A 22466-nucleotide genomic window follows, 5' to 3' on the forward strand; every position below is an offset into this window, starting at 1 on the left:
TAATTCCAACAAATGCCAAACATCTACAAACAGGAAATGGTTGGAAGAAACTTTAAATTCTGTTTATTTGTGTTTTCTCTTGGATTGTACTGTAGAAAGAGCTACCATGAACTAGAAAAGCAGGAGGACTCAAGTTCTGCCCCAGTAAATTTTAAGTCTAAACCTGCAGTGTTTTGAGCTGCTGTTCAGCTGCCTTGTGGTTTGTGGCAAACATGCCCAATTTCTGGGTTATCACTTTTCTCAACTTTTAAAACTTTTGGGCAAAAAAAATCTTAGCTGGACCAATTGTGGATTTCATTAGCTAGCTAATCTTAGGTCAGTTCTAACGGTGTGTCCCTTCCTTTGTGTGACAGCTCTTCTCCAAACCTGCCTGGAAGGGATGCAGAACACAGGCTCCCTGTGGTGCATCAGCTTTCTGCAGCAATTCCAGCCCTAAGCACTTGCCAGAGATCTGGGGCAGAGGGATTGAATCCCCTTGCTGTGTGCCAGGGCTCTGCATCCTTTCCTTCCAGTTCCCAGGGCTGTTCCAACCCTCACAGGACCCTCGGTGCCCAGCTGTGGTCACACATGGCCACGTTATTTATGGGGGAGAAACTTCTGAGGAGGCTCCTGGGCTCTGTTCAGCTGAGGTGGGGAAGGTGTTTTAGCCCAGTGAACAGGATAATACCTGCATGCCACATCCTGCTACAAAGAGCTTTTTTCCCCAGGTTTTGCATTAGAGAAAATGTGAAAAAAGTGCATGACACAGCATTCTGTAGTGTTGCATCTAAACCCATTTGTAGTTCCAGCCTTTATTTCAACATATTTGGCCCAGGGCCCCAATAATAACAACAAGAAAATGGCAAAAGATTACTTGTTTATGTAACTGTAAACCATGCTGATACCAGCAGTGGGTATCCTGGCCATACTCTCTCTTTTCTCCCCAGCAACACCAACTGACTTTATTTTTTCCTGAGAAAGATGGGAAGAAAAGCTCCAGCAAGGCCAAGAAATATGCTGTATATTTAAAAATAGGTTTCAAGATATGTTTTAGCTTATGTGATGGAAAAGCAAAAGCCAGTCACCTGAAAAAAGCTGATTAAGGCTTTCACTCTTATTTAAATTAGGGAAAAAATTCCTACTAGTTTCATTACGAATTTCAAATTTGCAGTTCTTCAGCATGGTGCCACCATAACTGCATGCAGGCTTACAAATATTTTGACTTAATAGTTTAATATTTCTTCATCACAGTTACTTTGATAAAACTTGTATTAGCAGTATTTAAACTAGTAATAAACTAATACTAATAATTTCATATGACAGTAAGAAATGGCAGTAAAGTATTTCAAATACTTTTTGACTTAACAGATTTCCCTCTCTTTAAACACTGATTCAGTGTTTGGATTTTCTATATTGATATTTCATAGAGGCCAAATAAAAGTGACTAAAGAGTTTAACAAAAAAAGTTTATTACCAAAATACAATATTAAAGTCAATACGTGACAAACTCCTGTAAAGCAAAATAAATTATTCTACCATTGTACAGTATTCCAGAAGGTAGTTAAAGTAGTACTACAGACTTTGCTTCATCCTTCCAAAGAGTTGCCTATCAGGAACACAATCCTAGAGAGAGCTTAAGGCATGCAGCTTAATGTGCTGGATAACTTTATAAAACAAAACTCATCCTATTTCATAAGATACAGTATCAGAATTAACTGCAGTCTTTACATGTCAGTTTTCTAAATTTTTTTATACTTTGGCTATAAAAGCAGTGCCATAGTGTTACAATACCTTTTCTTAAAAAAATACATGTACCCATGTCCATGAATATCAAATGCAAATGTAAATTTCTATTAAATATATCTTAACAAATGTTACTTTGAGCACCAACTGTACATTTCTTCAAATGATTAAATAAGTGCTTATGAAAGAGGAAAATACAATAACTCTGACTGAATCCCACTCTATTTTTCCAGGTCAAGCATAAATCAGGAAGATGAAATATGCACCCATTTTTCAGTACAGCCAAGTATGAATGAAGTTTGCTCTTCAGTGGAAGTACAGGCATTGCAAACAAAGCTGCAAGGTACAGTTTGTATCACAGAATAAAATCTAATTTGAACAAACAGCACGTGAATAGCTGATCACCTGCTAGTGCTGGGACCGAAGAGACAAAAATAGTTTAAAAGCTTAAAGAAATGGAAATTTGCAGTGTCAGTGACTCTGAAATGTGCTTAAAACCCCTTACAAAACATGCAACCAGGCCAGCCATACACTTTCAAAAGCAGATAACCTGAGAAACAATTTGCTTTCAGAAAAACCAAGCCTATAATTATTTCACATGCAGGACTTCTGACAAAGTCCCTGGGAATCGTGAGTGGGTAACTAATTGCAAGCAGCATGGAGACAGCTAAAAAAGTAAATCTCTGTGCACATGGGAAAGAATTCTTTGTTGGCATTTGTCAGGACTGATAATGGTTTTTAGAGGCAAGTAGCTTTCTGTTTTACAGGAACACGTGGTCAAAAAGAACAGAGCAACAAGATGGCAAAGAACAACAGTGAACAGCCACATCCTGCTGAGGAATCTGTGACACTGATTCCTGGGGCACTGCACAGAACGCTGCTCGTGTGCCCTCCACACACACCAGAGCTGCTCTTCTGCATTCAAGGTTGTTGGCTTCTGAAATTTTGGTTCACTGCCATCTCCTTTTTAGCTTATGAATGCAAGTTTTTCCTTTTTTATCTTTCACTAGCTGAGCAACTTTAACAGAATTACACAAAAATAACAGTGTGGTAAATATTGTTTCTGTGAATACTGACTGGTAGTTTAGCATTACGAGGGATCTCACTGTCCTTTAATTTTTCAAACAAATGGGACTTCTGAGTGAGAAAGTTGAGATATATTCCAGATGATGTAGTATTTTCACATTTATTCTATACTGAAGGTATAATAGCAGTGTCAGTAAGACAATATGAATATCCCATTTAAACTTCATTATCTCCTCTGGAATTTGGGATCATGTAAATAAATAATGTGTTTTTCAAATGTAAAATCCAACTGTAGGAATATGAAAAATAAGTATCTACTGAAAATAATGTATAATTAACTTCAAATACATATTTAAAGTATCTCAAAAATTCAACACAAAAATGCTTTGACCTTATATCCTGACTAATTCTTCAAGTCAAATGTGTACTTTCTGCTATCTAATTTATAAACAAAATAATACCTATTTAACCCAAAAGAAGAAGTCAAATTGAGGAAATTTCTTGAAAACAAGTATCAAATACACTTGAAGTCTTAGTGCTTTTACCCTGGCCTCTGCCTTTTGTGCTGCTTCATGAAGCTGTGACTTCTGGTACTGTTTTCTTTTCCTGGTTGCCACTTCCAGGCAGTGCTAGCACAATACAGACACTCCATGTGCCAGCCTCTCACATTTACAGCTGCAGCTGATTTCTGCTGCCAGAAGGGTGGAAATAAAGGAACCAGAAACCACTGTTTTCCTAAGAGTAAGGAACTTTATAAATACTGAGCTACTAAAGATCAGGTCACTGCATGCCCGTGTCAGCACTAGGCAAGCTGCTGTGCATCTGCCATTCATTAGAAGCAGGAATACATGCCTGAACTAGGAAGTGTAAATCTGGCTGCCAAAGGGCTTCTTTAGAAGTGATACTACACTTAATGAATCTTTCAAAGAAATTAAGTAGCCAGCTTAATCAATAACCTCAACAAAGTTGCCAGGAAACTAGCCAGTGTAATAATATTCCACATTGATATACAGTTGAGTATCTTCTACTGCCAACTGCTGTAACTATAAAAACAACAAAGCAAAAAAACCCACACTGTAATTTTAGAAGCTGAAGGTTTTAAAAGGGTGAGATTTCTATGTGTTTCTTAGACAACAAAGTAATCTCTAATTCCCTTTATCAATCCATACTAGAGGCACTAGTAAAATTTATTCAGTAAGTAACTGGATACAGTTTTGGCTTAAGACATTGTTTGCCATTTCTTTTTTTAAATATGATTGATTTTCTACAGGAAGATTATCTTTCAGCTCATTATTTCTGCAGTTACAGCTCTGACAGACAAGTGGGAAATCTGGCCAGCCAGTGGCATTTCTAAGAATGCCAAAGCAGGCAGGCGTTTCTGAAAATCCCAATTTGTGCTCACCTACATCTTTTGGAATCTACATAGATTTCATCTACATCACTTTGTGGCAATTATTGTTAACATCTTGTTCTCATTAAAAACATTGCTCATCCATACTGCAAAATAATCACCAAAAATGGAAAGTGACATTATAAGCTTTTCTTTTTTTATACGCCTCACGGTGTCAAGAAAACCATGAAGAAACAACAGGTTATTGTATAAAAATAATCTGTTACACACTATGAGTTGAAAAGATAGCAGTTGTGTAGTTAGGATCCAATCAAACAAATAGTTATTAACAGAATGCTTCTAGGCCCTTCACCTCCTGCTGCTGTAAATCATTGGAAAGGATGGCAGTCTTTGCTGGAAAATGACTTGGGAGTTTGTAAAGCCTTAAAAATAGACTGGGAACAATGGAACTCCTGTGTGTGAGTACAGCACACACATGCCCTGGCCACCTCCCCTCTCCCAGCCTTCCAGGCAGGGGGGTTTGCCAGATCACACTGTAACAGCTCTACCTGATCTGCTGCCAGATCATCTCTCAAAAAAGAGGGTAAAAACCTTCTTTGCTGAATTACTTGGAAAACAACAGAGGGAGGAAGAAAAAAGCTTTTCAAGTGATTCAAAGCTTTCACACCGTTGGGTTTTAAAGTACTGTGCTAATGCACTATTACTGACTAGTACCCGACAGGAAATGAAAAAAACCAACAATCCTACATTCTTGGCACCATATAAAGAAGTAACAGGTTAAAATGGATCCTTCTATTCTCCACACCTTGTATTTATCTCTTAAATGATTCATCAGTCCCTGGTTCAAACACTGTACTCCTACTGAAACAAGAACTCAGGATGGGAAATCAAGTTTTGCTTGCAATTCTTCTCTTTAGCAAGTTTCTCAGGCAAAAAATAGCAAAAAAAGAAAATATTCACTCTAGGAAATCCTCTCTTAACTTACTGCTTCAGCTAGTTTGTATTCTGAGTCATGCTGTGGTCCTTGTTTAGAATGATGTTTATGATTTCACCCTCGTGTTCTTTCATATGATCCAGCAGATTTTCTTTGTTGGTAGACTCAAAACCACAAATGCAGCAGCAGAAGAGAAGAACACAGTATTCTGTGCCAAGATGGGGTAGAGTGGAGTTCTTTTCTAAACTGCATGAGGTATTCATCAAGGTAGGTTTTTCATTTTCATCAGAACCTGAAATTTCATTTGTAGTCTGGTTAATGGACTCTGTAAAAGACACCAGGTTGTCTGAACTTCCTAGTATAGGTACTGTACTTTCATCTGTGCCTTCTAATAGGGTTTTATCAGTGAGTTGTCCTTGAAACCTGAAATAATAATAAAAACCAAAACAAATATTAAAATATACAGCTGTTCCTTTTACATAGGAACTTTATTTTGGGTAAGGGTTGGGTCTTTTGAAAGATAATAGGGTGTGACAGTAAATCAGACATACCTACTGCTTTGTGAAATTGCATCATTAATAGCCTTGTTCACTTGTTCATAGTTATAATTTTGGTCACTTGCATGTTTCCACATGTGGGACTTCAGGGATGGAGGATGGCTACATACATATCCACAGAGAGAACATCTGGGGGAAAATGGAGAAGGAAAAATAGAAATATTTCAAAGTCAAATTTTATTTGTTTAGTAATGGTTTAGTTCTTCCAAAAGGATGAGTAAGCAGAGAGATCCAAGTGAACCTTCTTCTTGGTTCCATTTTCAGTTTCATAACTGGGTCACATTAGTTTGCAAAGTTTCATCCTAAAATATAAGACTATTTTTAGGATCTGAGAACGTTCTAATTTTTTTTTTTTAATTTCCTAAACAATTGAATTGAAATCTTATCTGTTTGGCCTGATAAAACTGTGTTAAGACTGCAGAAATACAGTACTTCTGCTGAGTGTAGAAACAGGGCATCTGGCAGAGAGGTGGTGAGCTCTCTCTGCCCCTGCTCTGAACCAAGCAGGAACTGTGTAATTAGCACTAATTATGTTAATTGAACTAAAGAAGTCTTTCCTGATATAGCAGGTATTAGTTTATTATGGATCACAGAGTTATTGAAACTGGAAGGGACCTCTTGAGGTTGCACATTCCAGTCCAGCCCCTCAAGCAGGATCAGCAGGCTGTGAGGGCAGTGTCAGATTCTGAAGAGATTCACAGATCAGGATTCACACAGGTGATCCGTTTCTCCATAGAGTTTTCCATCAGCTCTGGTACCACAAGACTAAATTTTCTATTTCCCTGTAAAACATCATCTTATGCAGTAAAAACCAAAACCCTGAAGAATAAATCCTATTGACAGGGAGATGCAGTGTATATTTATGGACAGAAATAACCCAAGACTGATCAAATCCTGTATAACCCTTTTCATGCACGAATATACATCAGAGGAGGTTCTTTATGTGTTTTTGAGATGATAAATTAGTCACCTCAGCATGAAGGAGATGAGTGATACTGCATGACATCACTTCAGAGCAGGATCTGTCTTTTTGTCTTTTGGATAAAAAAGCCCTTTTGCTCAGCTGCCTGCTACTTGGGAAGGCTTCAGTTCCCCAAATCCCATGGAAAAGATCAGAATCCATTGAAGGTGACCTTGTGCAAATAAATTATAACCAGGAATGCAGCTTTGCTCAAGCAATGTGATCCCAGTGTGTTATTATGATGAGTCTGTTAAAATTACCACAATGCAAGTCAGTTTTTGTAAGTTTTTAAGACCTTTCAGAAATGTAACCTAGAAACACAAGAAGGCCAACATAAAACCACATTATACACTACAATTCAGTAAGGCTTTATGACTTTTCTTAATGACAGTAGGGTATAGTCCTTAAATGCCCTGCAAATAATCATACACAGAAAACAAACTCTGCTCAGCAGAAGATTGCAGAGAACAGCAAAATTCTCCCAAATGAGGTGAAAGCACAGCACATTACCTTGCTTATGGAGCAAGGTAATTCTGTCCTGCTGGGGAACAACGGGTGTGTCCTTCTAGCTCACTCTTCTCTAGGATCCTATTTGTCTCTTTTCCTTCTAATCTGGAGCCTTACAAAGAAAATGGATGCTTTCAAAGATAGGTGAGTCTATTCTCAGACTGGGAATCCTAATATCTCTAATGAGGCTGTTACAAAATACGTCATTAGATAAAAGGCAGACCTTATATTTAATGTATAGAAAAAATTAAGTCAAAATATTTTTTTTGTAAAACACAAAGATCAACAAATAATTTCATTTAATGTGCCTACTAGTCTCACCATACATATGATTTTCTGTGTCACTAACACTGCTTGGTCAGTGATTTGGGAACACAATCAATGAAGCCACAGCCCAACGTCCATTTTTAGTCCCTTTTAAGTACTCTAATTTTTTGAAGTTCATTAATTTACTCAGGTGATTTACTAATAAAATTTACATTGCTGAGAACAGCATCTTTTGAGCCAAATACTGTTGACTATTTAAACATATAGTTCAAATCAGACACAGAAACTCCAACAGCTTTTAGTATGCTGCACTACAGTTAATGATCATATACTTACAGTATATGCAACTTTCTCAGAGAAACAAAATTATTTACCACTGAGTTTAGTAGTAGAAGCCTTTCAATTCCATAGCATGACCTGCCCTACTGCTTGATTTGTGCTGAATTATTAAACTTCACTGTTCAGGTGTATTCTACATTGATACACTGAGGAAACAATTCTCTTGCAGTTTTGGATAGACTAATTCCTTGGGGATCAGGGACCAAAGTGTGGAGGTTTCCAGTAATCCGTGGTAATACCAGGAGCAATACCATGGGAAGCATGACAGCTGAGCAAATACAACTTAATGCTTCTAGGAGCATTTGGGGAAAATGCAGTGGAAGTACTTTATAATTGTAGAAGCAGCTTTTCTTGAGAAGGAATCTCTATATGAGTGTGCTTTATTTAGACTTTTCATATCGCCTTTAAAATCTTCCACTAAGAAGTATTCAGAATATTCCCAATTTTCTTTCCTTTCCCTTCCCAACTTCTATTTTTTGTTACAAATTAGTAGTAGGCAATTACACACATCTGTACCAACTTTCTCATATATCTATAAACCACCCATATCTATGGACAGACTATAAGGGACACTCATCCCTTCATGGCTGTTCATACTAAATCTTAACTAGGTGATGCCAACCTGGATTCCAACTGACATGAACATGCAAAGGCTGTGCCTAGACTGAGATACTAAAGAAAGCCAGGGAACACTTCTGGATACTGGAATTTACCTGTCTATAATGCTAAATGTTAGAAGTGCCATGGCATGGTTTTGGCTCATACAATCTCCTAAGCAACTCCAGGCATGCTTAAGTAATTAACACAGCCCAGAAACTACTTGCAATAGGCAGTGTGTGTGCAACCACCACATTCAGGAAAGCAAAAGCTCAACAGGTCACAGAGGGAAGTCATGGACACGCTTAATCAGCCTGGGAATGCCATGGCAAATCCATCAAAAAACCCCAAACAACTCTGTGGACCAAAGAATGACTCTAGGAGGGAAGGGAACAGGATCTGAACACTGCTTTAAGAGCCCCATTACATACTTGAACTGTTCCAAGAGCTGCACTGCCTGATGCTCCTGGGGGTGCTGCCTCATGTGGCACTTCAAGCTATTCATATTTGTGGTGGCGAAGTCACACACGCGACATCTGAAGAGACAACAACAAGTGACTGATCTGAGCATTCACTGCTGGCCCTGCTCCAAGCCCCAGCCAGCTCCCAGGCTGCAAAGGTGCCTCAGGAAGGCTGCAGCTGAGGACTAATCATATTTGCAGAACTCCAAGTTGTGACATGAACTTGCTGTTGGGCAGTGAGAATCTTCTGCAGCCCAAAAAAGCCTCCACCTTTCAGCAGGCATCACTGGGCTTACAGATTATGCTTCTTCCTGAAATCTCTCTTGTGCCCCTCTCCTGATGTGGGTAAGCATCACTAAGTGCAAGGGAGTGAGGATGCAGCCCTTCCAAAGGCACAATGTGACCCTCAGAGCTGCAGAGGAGAGTGTGTGCTCTACTTAATGCACCAGATGTGTTGTCATGACATTGTAAAAGCCAAACCAGTAATAAACCACCAAGTTTCAGGGCTTTATTGCTGAAAAAAAAAGTGAGTGATAAGATCAACATATTCAGATTTAAGTGCCCTAAGCATGTCACATCATGCCATTCAAATTTTTCTTTTTTTCATTTCTGTCACAATATCTTTGTATAAAACCAATACATAGAACAGTCTGGATCTAAACTCAGATCCATTGATTTAGATCCCAAAGTATTACACAAATTCCTTATTATTCATAAATATCAATATACTACAACACAACCTTCCTGTATCTACCACATTAAAACAGAAATCATCAAGCTCAGCTAAAATTCTTATGTATTTGTTTGAACTTTAGGTGTTCCCTTTTTTTATCAAATGGTAAAAGTCCAGTTAGAAAGTCTGTTCTATAGTGTGAAACAGTTTGAGACTGCAGCATACTTAGCCTGAGAATACTCACTATATTTTTGAAAAGATTTAATTGTGCAGTATTAAAATCCAGAACATATCAAATCTACAAAAACATATCCTTTAAGGCTTTGTTTCCAGCAAGTTTTGTCAAACAAATATAAAGTATGTTTACAGCTCTCAAAAAGGCAGCAATGTAGTAGGCTGCTGTTTGACACTATGGAAGGCTTGAGGAATTCATGTTTCAGAAGGAGAAATACCATAAATACTGGATCCTTATGGTGTTCAGATGTGGCTCAAGTATCCTGCCAGGTTTTCAGATTTGTCTAAGAAGTTTATGAAAAAATAATAAGAGAAGCAAGGCAGATGGGTTGATTTGTATTTAGTATGCAGCAGTCTGTGTCACCAATGGAAAATTTCCAAGGGTTCCTAAATCAAAACAGGCTGCTAACACCAATTTGAAAACTACCACATACAAGACACTCTACAGTATCTGCTGCTCCAACCTTACTAAGTAATAAATAATGGTAATAGTGAAGGTTCTGAGGAGAAAACAATCTATTTGTATTCCACACTTGCTCTCTGAGTAAACATCTTGTGAATTTTTGCTGGTGTTATGGGATATCATTATAATGCACAAATCAAAATACAACACATCTTCAGGGTTTGTTTATCCAAAAGAGAAAGTCCCTGGCTTGGCTCAGCCTTTCAAGGTGTTGAGTTCCCAGAATTTACACTAAAGACAGGAATTTACATTAAAGATCAGTTCAAAAATCTATTGACTCAGATCTATTTTGTAGCCACTAGAGAGGGACAGAGATCCACACTGTAAAAGCACAGATTGAATTTGGGGGAATTTATGCAGCAACCAATAGGAAAATGCAGGATTTATTTTTTTGCTGGGCACCTCAGCAGTAGTATTACACGTGATTTTAGGTACCCAAGTTCCTATATAAATCCATATAATACCCTTGTAGAAAACCTATAAAATATGATCCTGAGTATGTTACTATTGTTAGGAATCACTGAAAAAGAAGAGGCACTTGGTGACAAGGGCAGAATTTTGCAATAAAGCAAATCCAAAATGAAGTTAGGTGTGCAAGGGCTTTGAGAAATATATTATTACTGTTGGCCAAAGTCCAGCATTATAACAGAATTATCTCCCTCTCCACATGTGAATGCTTCAAACTGAAAACAGGCAGAAGACTGCCACAGCAAAAGATGCATTAGCAAATCTTAATGACATGGTCTGAGTCAGGCAGCAAGTGTGCCTCCTTCAGTCATTTGCAGTACAGTGGTGTAGGTGCAGCTCTCTTCCAGCCCCTCTGCCCAGGCCATGGCAGCCAGTGCTCTGGCAGGCTGAGGCAGGCACTCACCTGTATGGCTTGTCCGAGCTGTGGATGCGGCGGTGGTTGCGCACCCCCACGTACGTTGTGCTCGTGTAGTCACACACATCACACCTGAACAGCTTCTGGGATGAGCACTTGCTGCCTACTGGAACAAAAGCCAATACTTTAGAGAGCTGCACTCAGCGTTGTAAGGAATTCTCAGATTATTATTTCATCACAACCGAATTATGAAACGCGAATTTACATTTTAAAGTAATAGTTCTGAATGTCGATAAATATTTAATACTTTTCAAGTATTTGATCAGGCAACAGACACAGAGGTAATGAAGGTATGGTTTATTTGACCATACTGTTCTGCATTTGCCCTGCCACTTGCAGGAGTTATTGAAATTTTAAGAAAACACATTCTTTTTCTCCATGTGGACATTTTCCTTCTCCCTGCAGCTGGGTGAAGTCCTGTGTTACAGCAAAAGGTGATAATATGTGGGACTGCTGAACCCAGCAGTTTCAGTGCTTTGCAGGATGCATCAAATCAAAGGAAAAGACTGGGACTGAGAATGGATGAGTTTCAAACTGGCAAACACAGAAAAGAAAAGCAAAAGACCTCCCGAAGCTTCTAAATCCTTTTTATCATCCAACATACACTTTCTGAAAGATATGAGATGATAAAAAAAATAGATATTGACCAGATGTCTTAATAAATAATTTGGAACTTATCCAAATTACTAAAAAGCAATTGTAACAAAAGTAATTTTTTTCCTTCCAGAATGAAAAAGACTCTTGAAAAATTAATGGTTTCAGACACAAAGGCTAATGACTCCTTACACAGGGAAATGTGTGCCCACCAGTGCACAGCTGGAATATTTTTGAGACATAAGTGTGTACACTTTAACAGCCCTGTTCCCTCACTGAATAATGGGACTGATTTGGGTTAAGATATTAACATTTGGGAAGAAGGATAGCATTTTTTATGCAGGTAATTTTCCCATTCCAGCCTATCATGCTGTACCTCACGTACTTTTTTTTTTTAGGCTGAATTTTCTCATTATCAAAACAATTAAGAGTCATGATGGTAAAACTCTTTAAAAGAGACATTTCTTTTCCCACAGGCAGGCACTGAATTATGCCAAAAAGGGTTCTAGACATATTATTCTGATGAATACAGTCACACAGCTTCAATATAAGGAAAAATTACAACTAATTAAACTTTCACTTCAAAATTTAGCACTTTTGGTTCAAGATGCAAAGTAATTAGGTAAGGCTGATAACCCCAGAGGGTTATTGTGAAGAATATATAGTATATCATATAAAATAAAATAGCAGTCTGAATGCAAAGATAGGGAAATAAAATTGGAATATTTCTGTGTGTACCAAGATAACCACAAATATATTTCCTATTTTTCATTTTAAAGCATGACACAGTTCTCACTCTTTAGCGCTCTTATAAGAAAAAATATGGAAGTAATACACAGCAGGCACTCTTTGCAAGTCAACCTTAAAGCAAATATATTGGAATTTTTCCTACAAAATGCTCAAAATTTATTAATTTGTTTTTCATTTAATGTAAAAATTATCAGAACAATCCTAATTATTTACTTGAAGACTTTGGAATTTATATTTCTGCATTATTCTTTTTGAAAACACATTCATGTAGGAGACCTCAAATGGATCAAGGACACTCACTGGGCTGCAGATCCATGGGAGAGCAGGGGCTGTGCTCTGCTTGAAGGGGTTTTCCATCTTAAATTCTGCAGCTTTAGAATGAACTGCTTCCAAATGTATTTTCCGTTACAAATTTGGTATTTCAGTGGGCAGGCAGTTTAAAACCAACAGTATCTAATGAGATTTTTAAGGCATTATGCAAACATATTTGCTACAGCATAGTTCTAAGATGCTCACACCCAGCAGCACACACTTAGGAGCAATTATTTATACCAATCACTACTTTATATTTATTCCTTCCAGAAAATGCACATAAATTATAATACATCACATACTCTCTTGCTGTTACAAAATAGCATTTGTGTCCCTCATCCCCTCAACTAGCTTATTTCTTGTGGGTTTGGGGCCTGTTTTGCTTTCTGGATGGAGAATATCAGGTCTCCTACAAGTGAATATGGAAATGACAGATCTTTGCTGCAGCAGCAGTAACAGGTGCTCCTCTAATGCTGCTTATTACCCTATTCCTTCATTATTAGACATTTACAGTCTGATCATACCCAGTGTCATAATGCTCCTTTTAATTTATTGTACAACCATGATGAATAAAGAGACTTTTAGGACTAACCATTTCATAAACAAGAAATGAAACTGTTCCAGCTCAGGCATCTTTCACATAAACAGATGCTGTGCCATAAACTTCTTTGTTTTGTGTCGCTTTATAGGGATGACATCTGTTTGACAAGAGATTGCTGTACTGCAGTGGTGCTGCAATTTGATTATAAATTGGTTCTGAAATAATTTAAGCATTCCACAGTATGAGTTAATAAAAGTTTAAAAGGAGAACTGTTTTCATTCAAGCCACATTACTAAATTTCATGTGGGGTAAACAATTAAAGTACATGGCTGGAACACTTCTATAAGGTAATAATAAGAAAAGAATATTTATAAAACATTTCTAAATTAATTGAAAGCAGGCAAATTTCTTGAACAGGGGCTTCCCTTTCATGGAAGCTAAAGTACAAAATCAGGATATAAACTGTAAAACAACCTCATTAAACATACTAATTTCAAAAGCAGATAGGACTATTGATTTTCACATTACCAGGAGTTGAGCTCAAAAAGTACAGCATTTCTCCAAACCTGACACGTTTCAGGCAAGGCAGTTATTCCTGTATCAGGATATCTTTAGGAACACTGGTTTACAGCACACAAAACACTGCCAGAAGTAACAGTCCAAGCTGTGCTCCTAGATATTTGTAACTCACTAAAGTAACAATGTTTTATTTCCTATCACTGCCATTAAACATTTCTGCTGCTGCTCCTGCAGAAAGCCCCCAGTATGTAACAGGAAATGTTCCCACTCCCAGCAGAGCCTCCCTGGCCATTTCCCTGTCTCCCCCTGGCTTTGAACGGCTCTCTCAGGCTTAGCTCCTGGGATGGGCTGAGCACTACAGATCAATTTCCTAAATTTAAATGCCTTCTGCATTGATAAGAGCAAAAAAGGAGCTGGGAAGGGTCATTCTACCTGAGGTTGATGAGGTAATTAACTTTAAACTCATATACTGAAGGCCAGAAAAGGAGGCAATGTGAGCTGAGAAGGCAAAGCTGGGAACTCATTCTGGTCTGACATGTACCAAGTTGTTTTGGGCAAACCATTGCCCATCCACCCTGGCTCCTGCTGGTCAGTGCCTTTTTTCACAAGAAATTGCATCCATTTCAACAACTTTTGCACTCACTGAGCAGCTGTAGAGGAAAGAGTAGAACCCAGAAATTACCACAGCAACCTAAGTACTATTAGAGTGCACATTTTGCTGTCTAAACAACTGAGAGAGCACAGATAGGACAGAAAAGAGCTTTGTGCACAAAATGGGAATACTTCAGCTCACAGTTGTTCAGAGACTATCTAATTAGTAGTATTTATCCATAATGCTCTAAAATTGCAAAATGCTAATAATTACAGTCTTGCCTTCAAAATAAAAATGCTGTAAATATTTTCAGTAGCTGTAACTCACCAGAGAAGAGGATGCATTCACACTGCAATGATACATAGTGGCTTTCCAGGACACACATGGGATTTTAAGGCCACATTTTCTCCTAAACTTCACGATTTGGTTATTTTCCCCCTATTTGATTACCTTAATGCATCAAGGGTTTTTTGGCTTGTTTTTGTTTTGTTCTTTTGTTACTTGTTTATGTTTTGCAAACAAACCCTATTAAATTAGAAGCAGATACACAATTAAACAAACATGAGGCTCTAAGCAACCAGGTCTAGTGGGAGCTGTCCCTGCCCATGGCAGGGCTTGGAAAGAGAGGCGCTTTTAAGTCCCTTCCAGCCCAAACCATTCTATGTCTCTATGAAAATGCATACCTACTGTTACCCAGGCAACTCTTACAGATACAGGTTGCATATTTAGAATGTTTTTCATTTGCCTTGCTAGGGCTAAAATAAATGACTCATTTTGGACATTACCATAATTAAACAGAAATTTCTAAACTCAGAAGGGATGGCATTGTATGCATATGCTGACAGTAAACTACATTACCATGGTGAGTTTAAAAAAAAAGCCTTTCTTTTGTTTAGGTCATTTGGAAAACGCTATAGGTGCTGAGGAAAGGAAGGAAAAAAGATTTTCTTCTTAAAAATCCAGAATAATATTGCATATAAGTTGTTTGTCACAAGAAGGGTTTAATTACTGGGCCTAAAAATATATCAGCTAACAATAAATGCCACCTCAAGACTGACTATGGTAAATTCTGCCCTCTGGAAAGAACATACATTTAAGGTAATGAACAGGCATGAAAGCATTTCAGCACAAGAGATCTTAAAACCAGTTACACAAATACAGCAAACCAGTAATGTTATGAGTGAGTTTTTGTAATTCCAAGTGTAAATATAAACAGTACCTTCTCTATCATCTGCTTCGTTGGAAACTATTAGTTTGTTAGCTGTGGCTGTGGAGAAGAGCTCATGAAGACTGTGTTGTTCTCTTTCATGATTTCGCAGCTGGCTCTGAAAAAACAGTTCCTAATGTTAAAAAATACATTACAAACATACAGTGACAAACACACAGACTTGGGATATTGCAATCATCTGTGACATTGTTACTCAAGCTTTAATGACAACTGATGTGAAATGTATGTTAACGTATCTATAGATTATCCTTTAGGTAATTTTACTACAAAGAAAAGTAAATAACATGGATTAGTAACATAAAGGACTGGTGAGAGTGACTGAGAGGATTCTATGATTTGTGTTTATTTAGAAAATAGATTTCCTTCTGTCCACATAGCCACAGACAAGTGGCCACAGTTCTTCCTCCAAAATTACTGTACTCCAAAAGCAGTATGAGACTAGAGGCTTGTGTGAAAATTACCTCAATTTTCATATTACCTACTGACTTAAGAATACACCAGTCCTGTTTCCACTTGCTTTGGGAGGAGAAAGAAAAGAGAGAGATTTTGCTACCCTACCTGTGTATTTTTTCAAAGTAGGATTAAATGACAATAAATATGGGAAAATTTGCATGACCAGTGCTTCCAAGAGGTTCAGCTGTACAGCTGGGTACAGATGCAATCTGTTCTGTATTCCTGACTACTGAGCTGAGGGCATAGGAACTCACTCACGAATGCTTAAAATAGCAATTAGGAAAATGACAGAAATGTATTATTCTGCTCTGGTATGTAATCTTTCAAATCTAAGTTCTACAGAACATCTAGAGCAACAAAACCACAGAAAAAATAAAAAAAATTCTGCTTCAATGTTACCCCCAAGTGCCACACTCACAAGAGGAAGGCATGTTTGAGCATTCTTTTAAAATTTCAGCTATTAAGTTCTTTGATGTTTCCATTTCTTTCTGCAGTTGCTATGTGTGGGCAGAAAAACAACACAGTATTATTATGTCTGTAAGACAATTCTCAGGAAAAAAGTTATGTGAGGAAGCAAGGTTATTTCAGTGGGTAAAGCAGAATAATTACAGTTGAACTGTATATTCAGCAGGTGCTGCTGGCAATAATCCCTAATGGTAATTACAAGGAAGCCAGGATGTCAGACTGAAATAAGTTAGAAAAAGAGGGACTGTAGCAGGCCCTGAGCCTGCAAGGGCTCCCTGGCGGTCAGAAGCCTAAGATGGGAAATGCCAAGTCATGGTGAATGGGCTAGAAGCCCCTCTTCTGCCTTTGGACCCCTGCTTATCTCTCTGTAAGACTATAGGTCACTTTCCTTTAACCCTTGCTATTGGACAATTTCTGTACCCTAGATAAAGAGCTGCTTTTGCCCAGCTGAGGCAGAAGAGCTGTCACTGGGAACCTTCACAGAAGAATCAACAAAGACACTCCTGTGGAACCCCACACAGACTTCTCTCTCTCCCTGTGTCTGCCTGCCTGGGCACCAAGCAAGCTGAAGAGCTGAAATCACAATGAGCTGATAATCACTAAAGAGCTGATATCACTTAAGCTTGCTAAGGTTGCCTGCAGCTAAGAACTGCTTGGGAGCTTGGTCTGTCCTGAACAGGATGGCGCTATCCGGACCCCGTGCAGCCTGCTGGGGACACCCCGAACCCCAGAAAGGTTGCAATAAGGGATCACCAGTAATTAAGAAAGCAGTGAAAGAGGTTATTTAGGGATTCCAGAGAGGCATGGGGAAGAGCTTTACCTTGTAGTGGAAGGACTCCTCGCACTGCTTGCACTGGTACATGCGAGCTTTGCAGTGGTTGATCATGTGGCTCTCCAGGCCCTTGCTGTCGCCGGCGATGTGCTCGCAGATGGGGCACTGGTAGGGCTGGCGCTGGCGGTGCACGCGCAGGTGCTGCTTGATGTAGCCCTTGTTGCCGCTGCTGTAGTGGCACAGGCGGCAGCGGTACGGCCGCTCGGCGCTGGGGATGAACTCCACCAGGCTGCTCCCCGCCACCGCCGCGTCCCCCCCGCCCTGGCACTGCGCGTTGTCCTGGAGCTCCTTCAGGATGTCATCGTCAGAGGCGTTCTGGTCTGTCCTCTCCTTCAGTTTTTCAATGACAGTGAGCAGTGACATACTGATGCCCATTTTAATTGGTGCTTCTGATAACTCCGGTCTGTCTTTCTTTATCTCAACTATTGCACATTCACTTTGGTTTAAGCCACCGAACTCCTCTGAAGGATCCTTAAGTGAGGACACCACTTTGGAATGAGCCATGCACGGGCCATCAGCTCCTCCCTGTCCTGCACCTGCATCCACAGCATCTTCTCCAGTCAGAGCCCTGAGGCTGGACCGTGTCAGTTCTGCAGCTCTGATTGGCATTGTAACAAGAGCTTCTGCTGCTAAGGAGTGCAGTCTTAATGACTCTGAATTTGTCCTCCTTCGTGCAGGAGGCACATTTTCATCAGCTGTTACATTTTTATTAGCGGTTAATTCGTTATCTTTCTTCTCAGTGTTATTCCATTCTATTATTACTTCTTGAATTGCATCTGAATGATAAACTTCAGCAGGTTCTTCACAGGTAACAGACGACTCCTCTGAGATCAATTTTTTTTCTGTTTCAATGTCAGTGTTCATTAAGAATGGCTTTTGTAAAACACTTTCTTCAGCACCTGGCAAACGCTCTACTATGACATTAACGTGACCCTTTTTATTTGGACTACAACTGATGATTTTCTGTGCTGATGAAAGCAGGCTGTCAGTTATCATATTGTCTGGTTCTGTATCTGATACAGTCCCCTCTACAACCTCTGTAGTAGGAGAATGCACCACGGACTCACTTAATATCTCTTCCTCTTTTACATTTGTTCCTACGGGCGATTTACACGACAGCTGCTCAGAATTGCAAATCTGAAGCTGAAGAGAAGGCTCACTATGGATATCAAGTTCACTGTTTTCCAGAGAGAGGACAACTGTATCCACACTCTGAGGTGTGTGAGTTACAACTGTCTCTGACAAGCTGGTGTTTTCATTTTCTTCCTCAAAGATGGGGTAGGAGCAATCAACCTCCCCCGCATGTTTCCAAGCGTGTGTTTTCAACATCCTCTGCTGCCCGCAGGTGTACCTGCAAATTAAACACCTGTACATGCCATACTGCTCGTAGGTGTACCACTTCCTCCTACCCATTTCAGGCACAGGAGCAGACTGAGCTGGATCTTTACATTCCACATTTCCTGTCTGATCAGTCCCTGATTTGACTTTTCCTTCCACTGGCCCTTGCAGAAATGAACTGGTGACATTGACACACTGCTGCACTTTTGTCTGGATGCTGTTTTTACCACTGTTCTCGTGGTGATTTTGGAAGTGGGATTCAAGTTCTTCTTGGCTTTTGGAGGCAAAATGACATTCTGAGCACATTAATATCACTTCATTTTTCTGCCCATGTTGTTTTATATGTTCTTGCAGAGTTAAAAGCGAAGGTGATAGAAAATTACAGAGACCACACTGATAGCACGTCACCTTTTTTTTGCTTGGTGGAAGACATTCAGTCACAATATAATCTGCTTGTAACTCTTCAGTCTTTTTAGTAGCAATCACAGAGAGCTCGATGGCTTTAGCTGGGATTTCAGAGAGCTCAGCTGCGTCCAAGGACTGCACAGAAGCGTCAGCATGGGAACGTTTCTTCCCTATTAAAAGGCACCTTTGTGACTTCTCACTTTCAACTATTTTGCTCAGCTTCTGGATAACGTGGATCAGGGGGTCAGTTTTACATTTTCTCTGGTCTTCACTGCTCTGCAGTGTTGGGCCAATGACTGTTTCAGAAATCAGCACAGCCTCTTGCTCCCCAATATTTGGCATCAATACTGCAATGCTGCTTCCTTCTTCCATAATACCTAGGAGAATGGGGGTTACAAAAGAAAGATTTATACCTGCACAATAATGAAAACACAGCCCAGTAATATTTACATTGCTCTCTCTACCAAACAGGGACGCCCAAATCCACTAAACTAATAAAAATTTTCAGAATGGCTACAGAAATAACCAAAGAAATTGGGGACATTTAGTGATGCTTTTCAATACAGCTGCACAGAATAATTCCAAGAGAGCCTCCAACAGGCTGCCTCCAAGTTGTACAAGGGTAAGACAAGTATTTTCAAATATAAGCTGAAGAACAGGGTTACAGCTATTCTCTTTTTCCTTACAAGCACTACACATTTGAATGCTAAACATTAAAATATCAATTGACAGCAACTGGTATATAGATGCTTAAAAGCACAGTAGAATATGAAAATATATTCCTAATGTACTTGGATGCATCAATGCTCCTAAAGCAAATGACAATTTGCAGCAATATAATTTACAAAAATAAGCAGTTTTTTCCTTGAAATGTTAAAAGAAAGTAATTCTGTCATTTACTTGCATTAGTCATTTCACTATGACTATTTTAAAGACCATTCAAATGTCAAATCATACTTCTCATTATAATGTCATTTTCTAGAAAACTTACTAATTGCAGCTACAATTTTTTAATTGTAGGGAAAATCAAACGGTACTAAAGTTATAAAGAGCAATTCTTTTCTGTTTTGAGGGAAAGCTACAGGCAGTTACTATTTCCAATTACCCCTCCTTTAAAAATATCAAACCATAAACTACAGGCAATAATGTACAGTGTTTGAGGTCAAATTAGAAGCCAATAACCAAAAATGTACATGAAAACATACTCTGTGATGTGGGCAGAGCTGTGGGGTGGGGGGTGAAGGAGCTGGACAAAAGGTTTTACATTCGAATTTCCTTCTCTAAAAATGTCTAGAAATAACCTATTCAAGTGCCACTGCATATACACACACATATATTTTATACAAAGTTTTTATATACTACATATAAAACTGAAAACATAAAGAGATGAGGGATATTTATCAGTCATCCTTGAAAAATTATGCCAAGTAAATTCATGTGTTTTTTTTTTTCTTGCAAGAAAGATACAGAGACCAAAAAAAGAATTTCCAGAACTGGTCCTAAAAACCCATGGAATCCACTAATTTCTACTTGTGGATTTAGTGTAGAGCATTATAATGCACAGACACATTGAGAGCAGGGTCTGTGATGCCCCTTTCCCACTACAGAAAAATTCTGGGTAGAACTTCATATATTAACTTCATCTGCCATTCAACTTACAATTCAGGTTATCATCAGAGCTATCAATATAAGCAATGTTAATCTTTTAGTATCATCTGCACCTCATGTTAAGTACTTCAAGTTGAAAACTATTATTTGAAAACCCTAATTCAGTTATATAAAAACACTTCGGTGTTTGTTTCAAACTGTCTGTAACATATTTCAAAACCATTGTGAAAAGTGATTGAACCTGCTTTTCCCCCTGAACGCAGATTTAATGAATGCTCAAAGCAGTAATGTCTACTTGAAATATTTTCAATTTGAAAATGAGTTAAGGAAAATTGATGCTACCTTAAATTACCCATGATACTTTTAAAACTTTTAAAGTAATGCTAAATAGGCAAATATTTTCTCTACCTGGAAGCAGCATAACAACTAAGATAAAAAATCCTTGACAGAAGATCATAAAGGAAATATGCTGCCATGTACTGTTGCTATATCAAAAAGGCAAACAGAGAGAGGACCTTCACCTGGATTATTTGGGATGCTTGGAGTTGATCCCTGTTACCAGATACATATGTGTTATGTCACTCTTTGCTTAGAGTTTAATTCTTACTGTTGCAGACTTAGGTTTTTAGAGGGATGGTAAGAACTGTACACAAATTATCACAGAGTAAGTTGGAAGGGACCCACAAAGGACCATCGAGTCCAGCTCCTGTCCCTGCGCAGGAGCAGCCCCAAGAGCCACACGTGCCTGAGGGCGCTGTCCAAACCACCCACACAGTAATTAAAGAGCAATGTCTGAGGTGCCAAAAGGACGCGAAGGGAAGATGCAGCCCCGAGCAAAACGCCTCGGAGCTGCCGCTTCCAGCGCAGCCCAACCCCGCGGGCCGAGCGCCTCCAGGGCAGGAAGAGCCGAGCACGCTTTGCCCAACCTGTCTCGCAGAGCGCGGTGCGATGGTATCGCGGCCCCCGAGGGCAGGGAAATTCCCCGGCCGGCCGGCCGGCCACCCTCACCGGGACGGCCGAGCCGCGCTGCCCGCCCCGCTCCGTGCCCGCAGGCGCGGCTCCGGCAGCGCTCCGGGCGCGGGGCAGCGGCGCCGCTGCGGCCGAGAGCAGCGAGGAGCCGGCCCGCCGGGGCGGCCAGGAGGGCTGAGGAAAGGAGGGGAGGGGAGAAGAGCGAACGGAGGAAGCCCCGGGCCCGGGAAGGCTCCGCCGGGAGCCGCTGCCGCCCGCGGCTCCGCACATGGGCTGCGGCGCGGCGCCCCGCGGCCGGCCCGCCGCCGCCACCGCGCCTGGCGCCCTGCCTTGCGCCCGGTCGCCCGCTGCTGCCCGCCCGCCGCCGCCGCTGCCGCCCGCGGGCCCCGGGCCGGGCCGCGCCGCCGCTCGCCGGCACTAACGGAGAAAGCCCGGGGAGCCTCACCTCCGGCCGCCGCTTCAAGATGGCGACGATGGAGCCCCTGTCACGTGACCCGCGGGCCCGTGTCAGGTGACCGGCGGGGGGCGCTGCCGCCGCGTCAGCACCGCCTCCCGTTACCATGGAGACGGGGAGGGACCGGGACAGGGCCGGGGGACGCGGGACAGGGGCCAGGAGGGTGCGTGTGTGTGACACAGGGCCGGGGGACAGGAGGGTGTGTGTGTGACACAGGGCCGGGGGACAGGAGGGTGTGTGTGAGTGTCTGTGTGTGACAGTGACACAGAGCCGGGGGACACGGCACAGGAGGGTGTGTGTGTGTTTGTGTGTGACAGTGACACAGGGCCGGGGGGACACGGAACAGGACACAGGCGTGTGAGTGAGTGAGAGTGTGTGTGTTTATGTGTGTGTGTAACACAGGGCTGGGGGACGCGGGACAGGAAAGTGTG

General features: G+C 40.4%; 1 protein-coding gene across 4 annotated transcripts; it reads right to left on the reverse strand.

The window, feature by feature from the left end:
- Window positions 1-1431: 1431 nt before the first annotated feature.
- Window positions 1432-22039, reverse strand: ZNF507 (zinc finger protein 507). 4 transcript variants are annotated; one of them, XM_036390326.1, is made up of 7 exons: window positions 22027-22039; window positions 17250-19381; window positions 15503-15608; window positions 10964-11078; window positions 8693-8797; window positions 5585-5719; window positions 1432-5456 (listed from the first exon to the last, which is right to left on the reverse strand). In XM_036390326.1, exons 2-7 carry the CDS (start codon window positions 19374-19376, stop codon window positions 5093-5095), a joined length of 2952 nt encoding a protein of 983 aa, XP_036246219.1. In that variant the 5' UTR covers window positions 19377-19381; window positions 22027-22039; the 3' UTR covers window positions 1432-5092. The 4 variants fall into 4 exon arrangements, with proteins under 4 accessions (XP_036246219.1, XP_054372128.1, XP_036246221.1 ...); XM_054516153.1 differs by having other exon boundaries at window positions 10964-11081; XM_036390328.1 differs by lacking the exon at window positions 8693-8797.
- Window positions 22040-22466: the final 427 nt, after the last annotated feature.

Source organism: Molothrus ater, chromosome 12 (assembly GCF_012460135.2).
Source record: "Molothrus ater isolate BHLD 08-10-18 breed brown headed cowbird chromosome 12, BPBGC_Mater_1.1, whole genome shotgun sequence".
Classification (NCBI taxonomy): Eukaryota; Metazoa; Chordata; class Aves; order Passeriformes; family Icteridae; genus Molothrus; species Molothrus ater.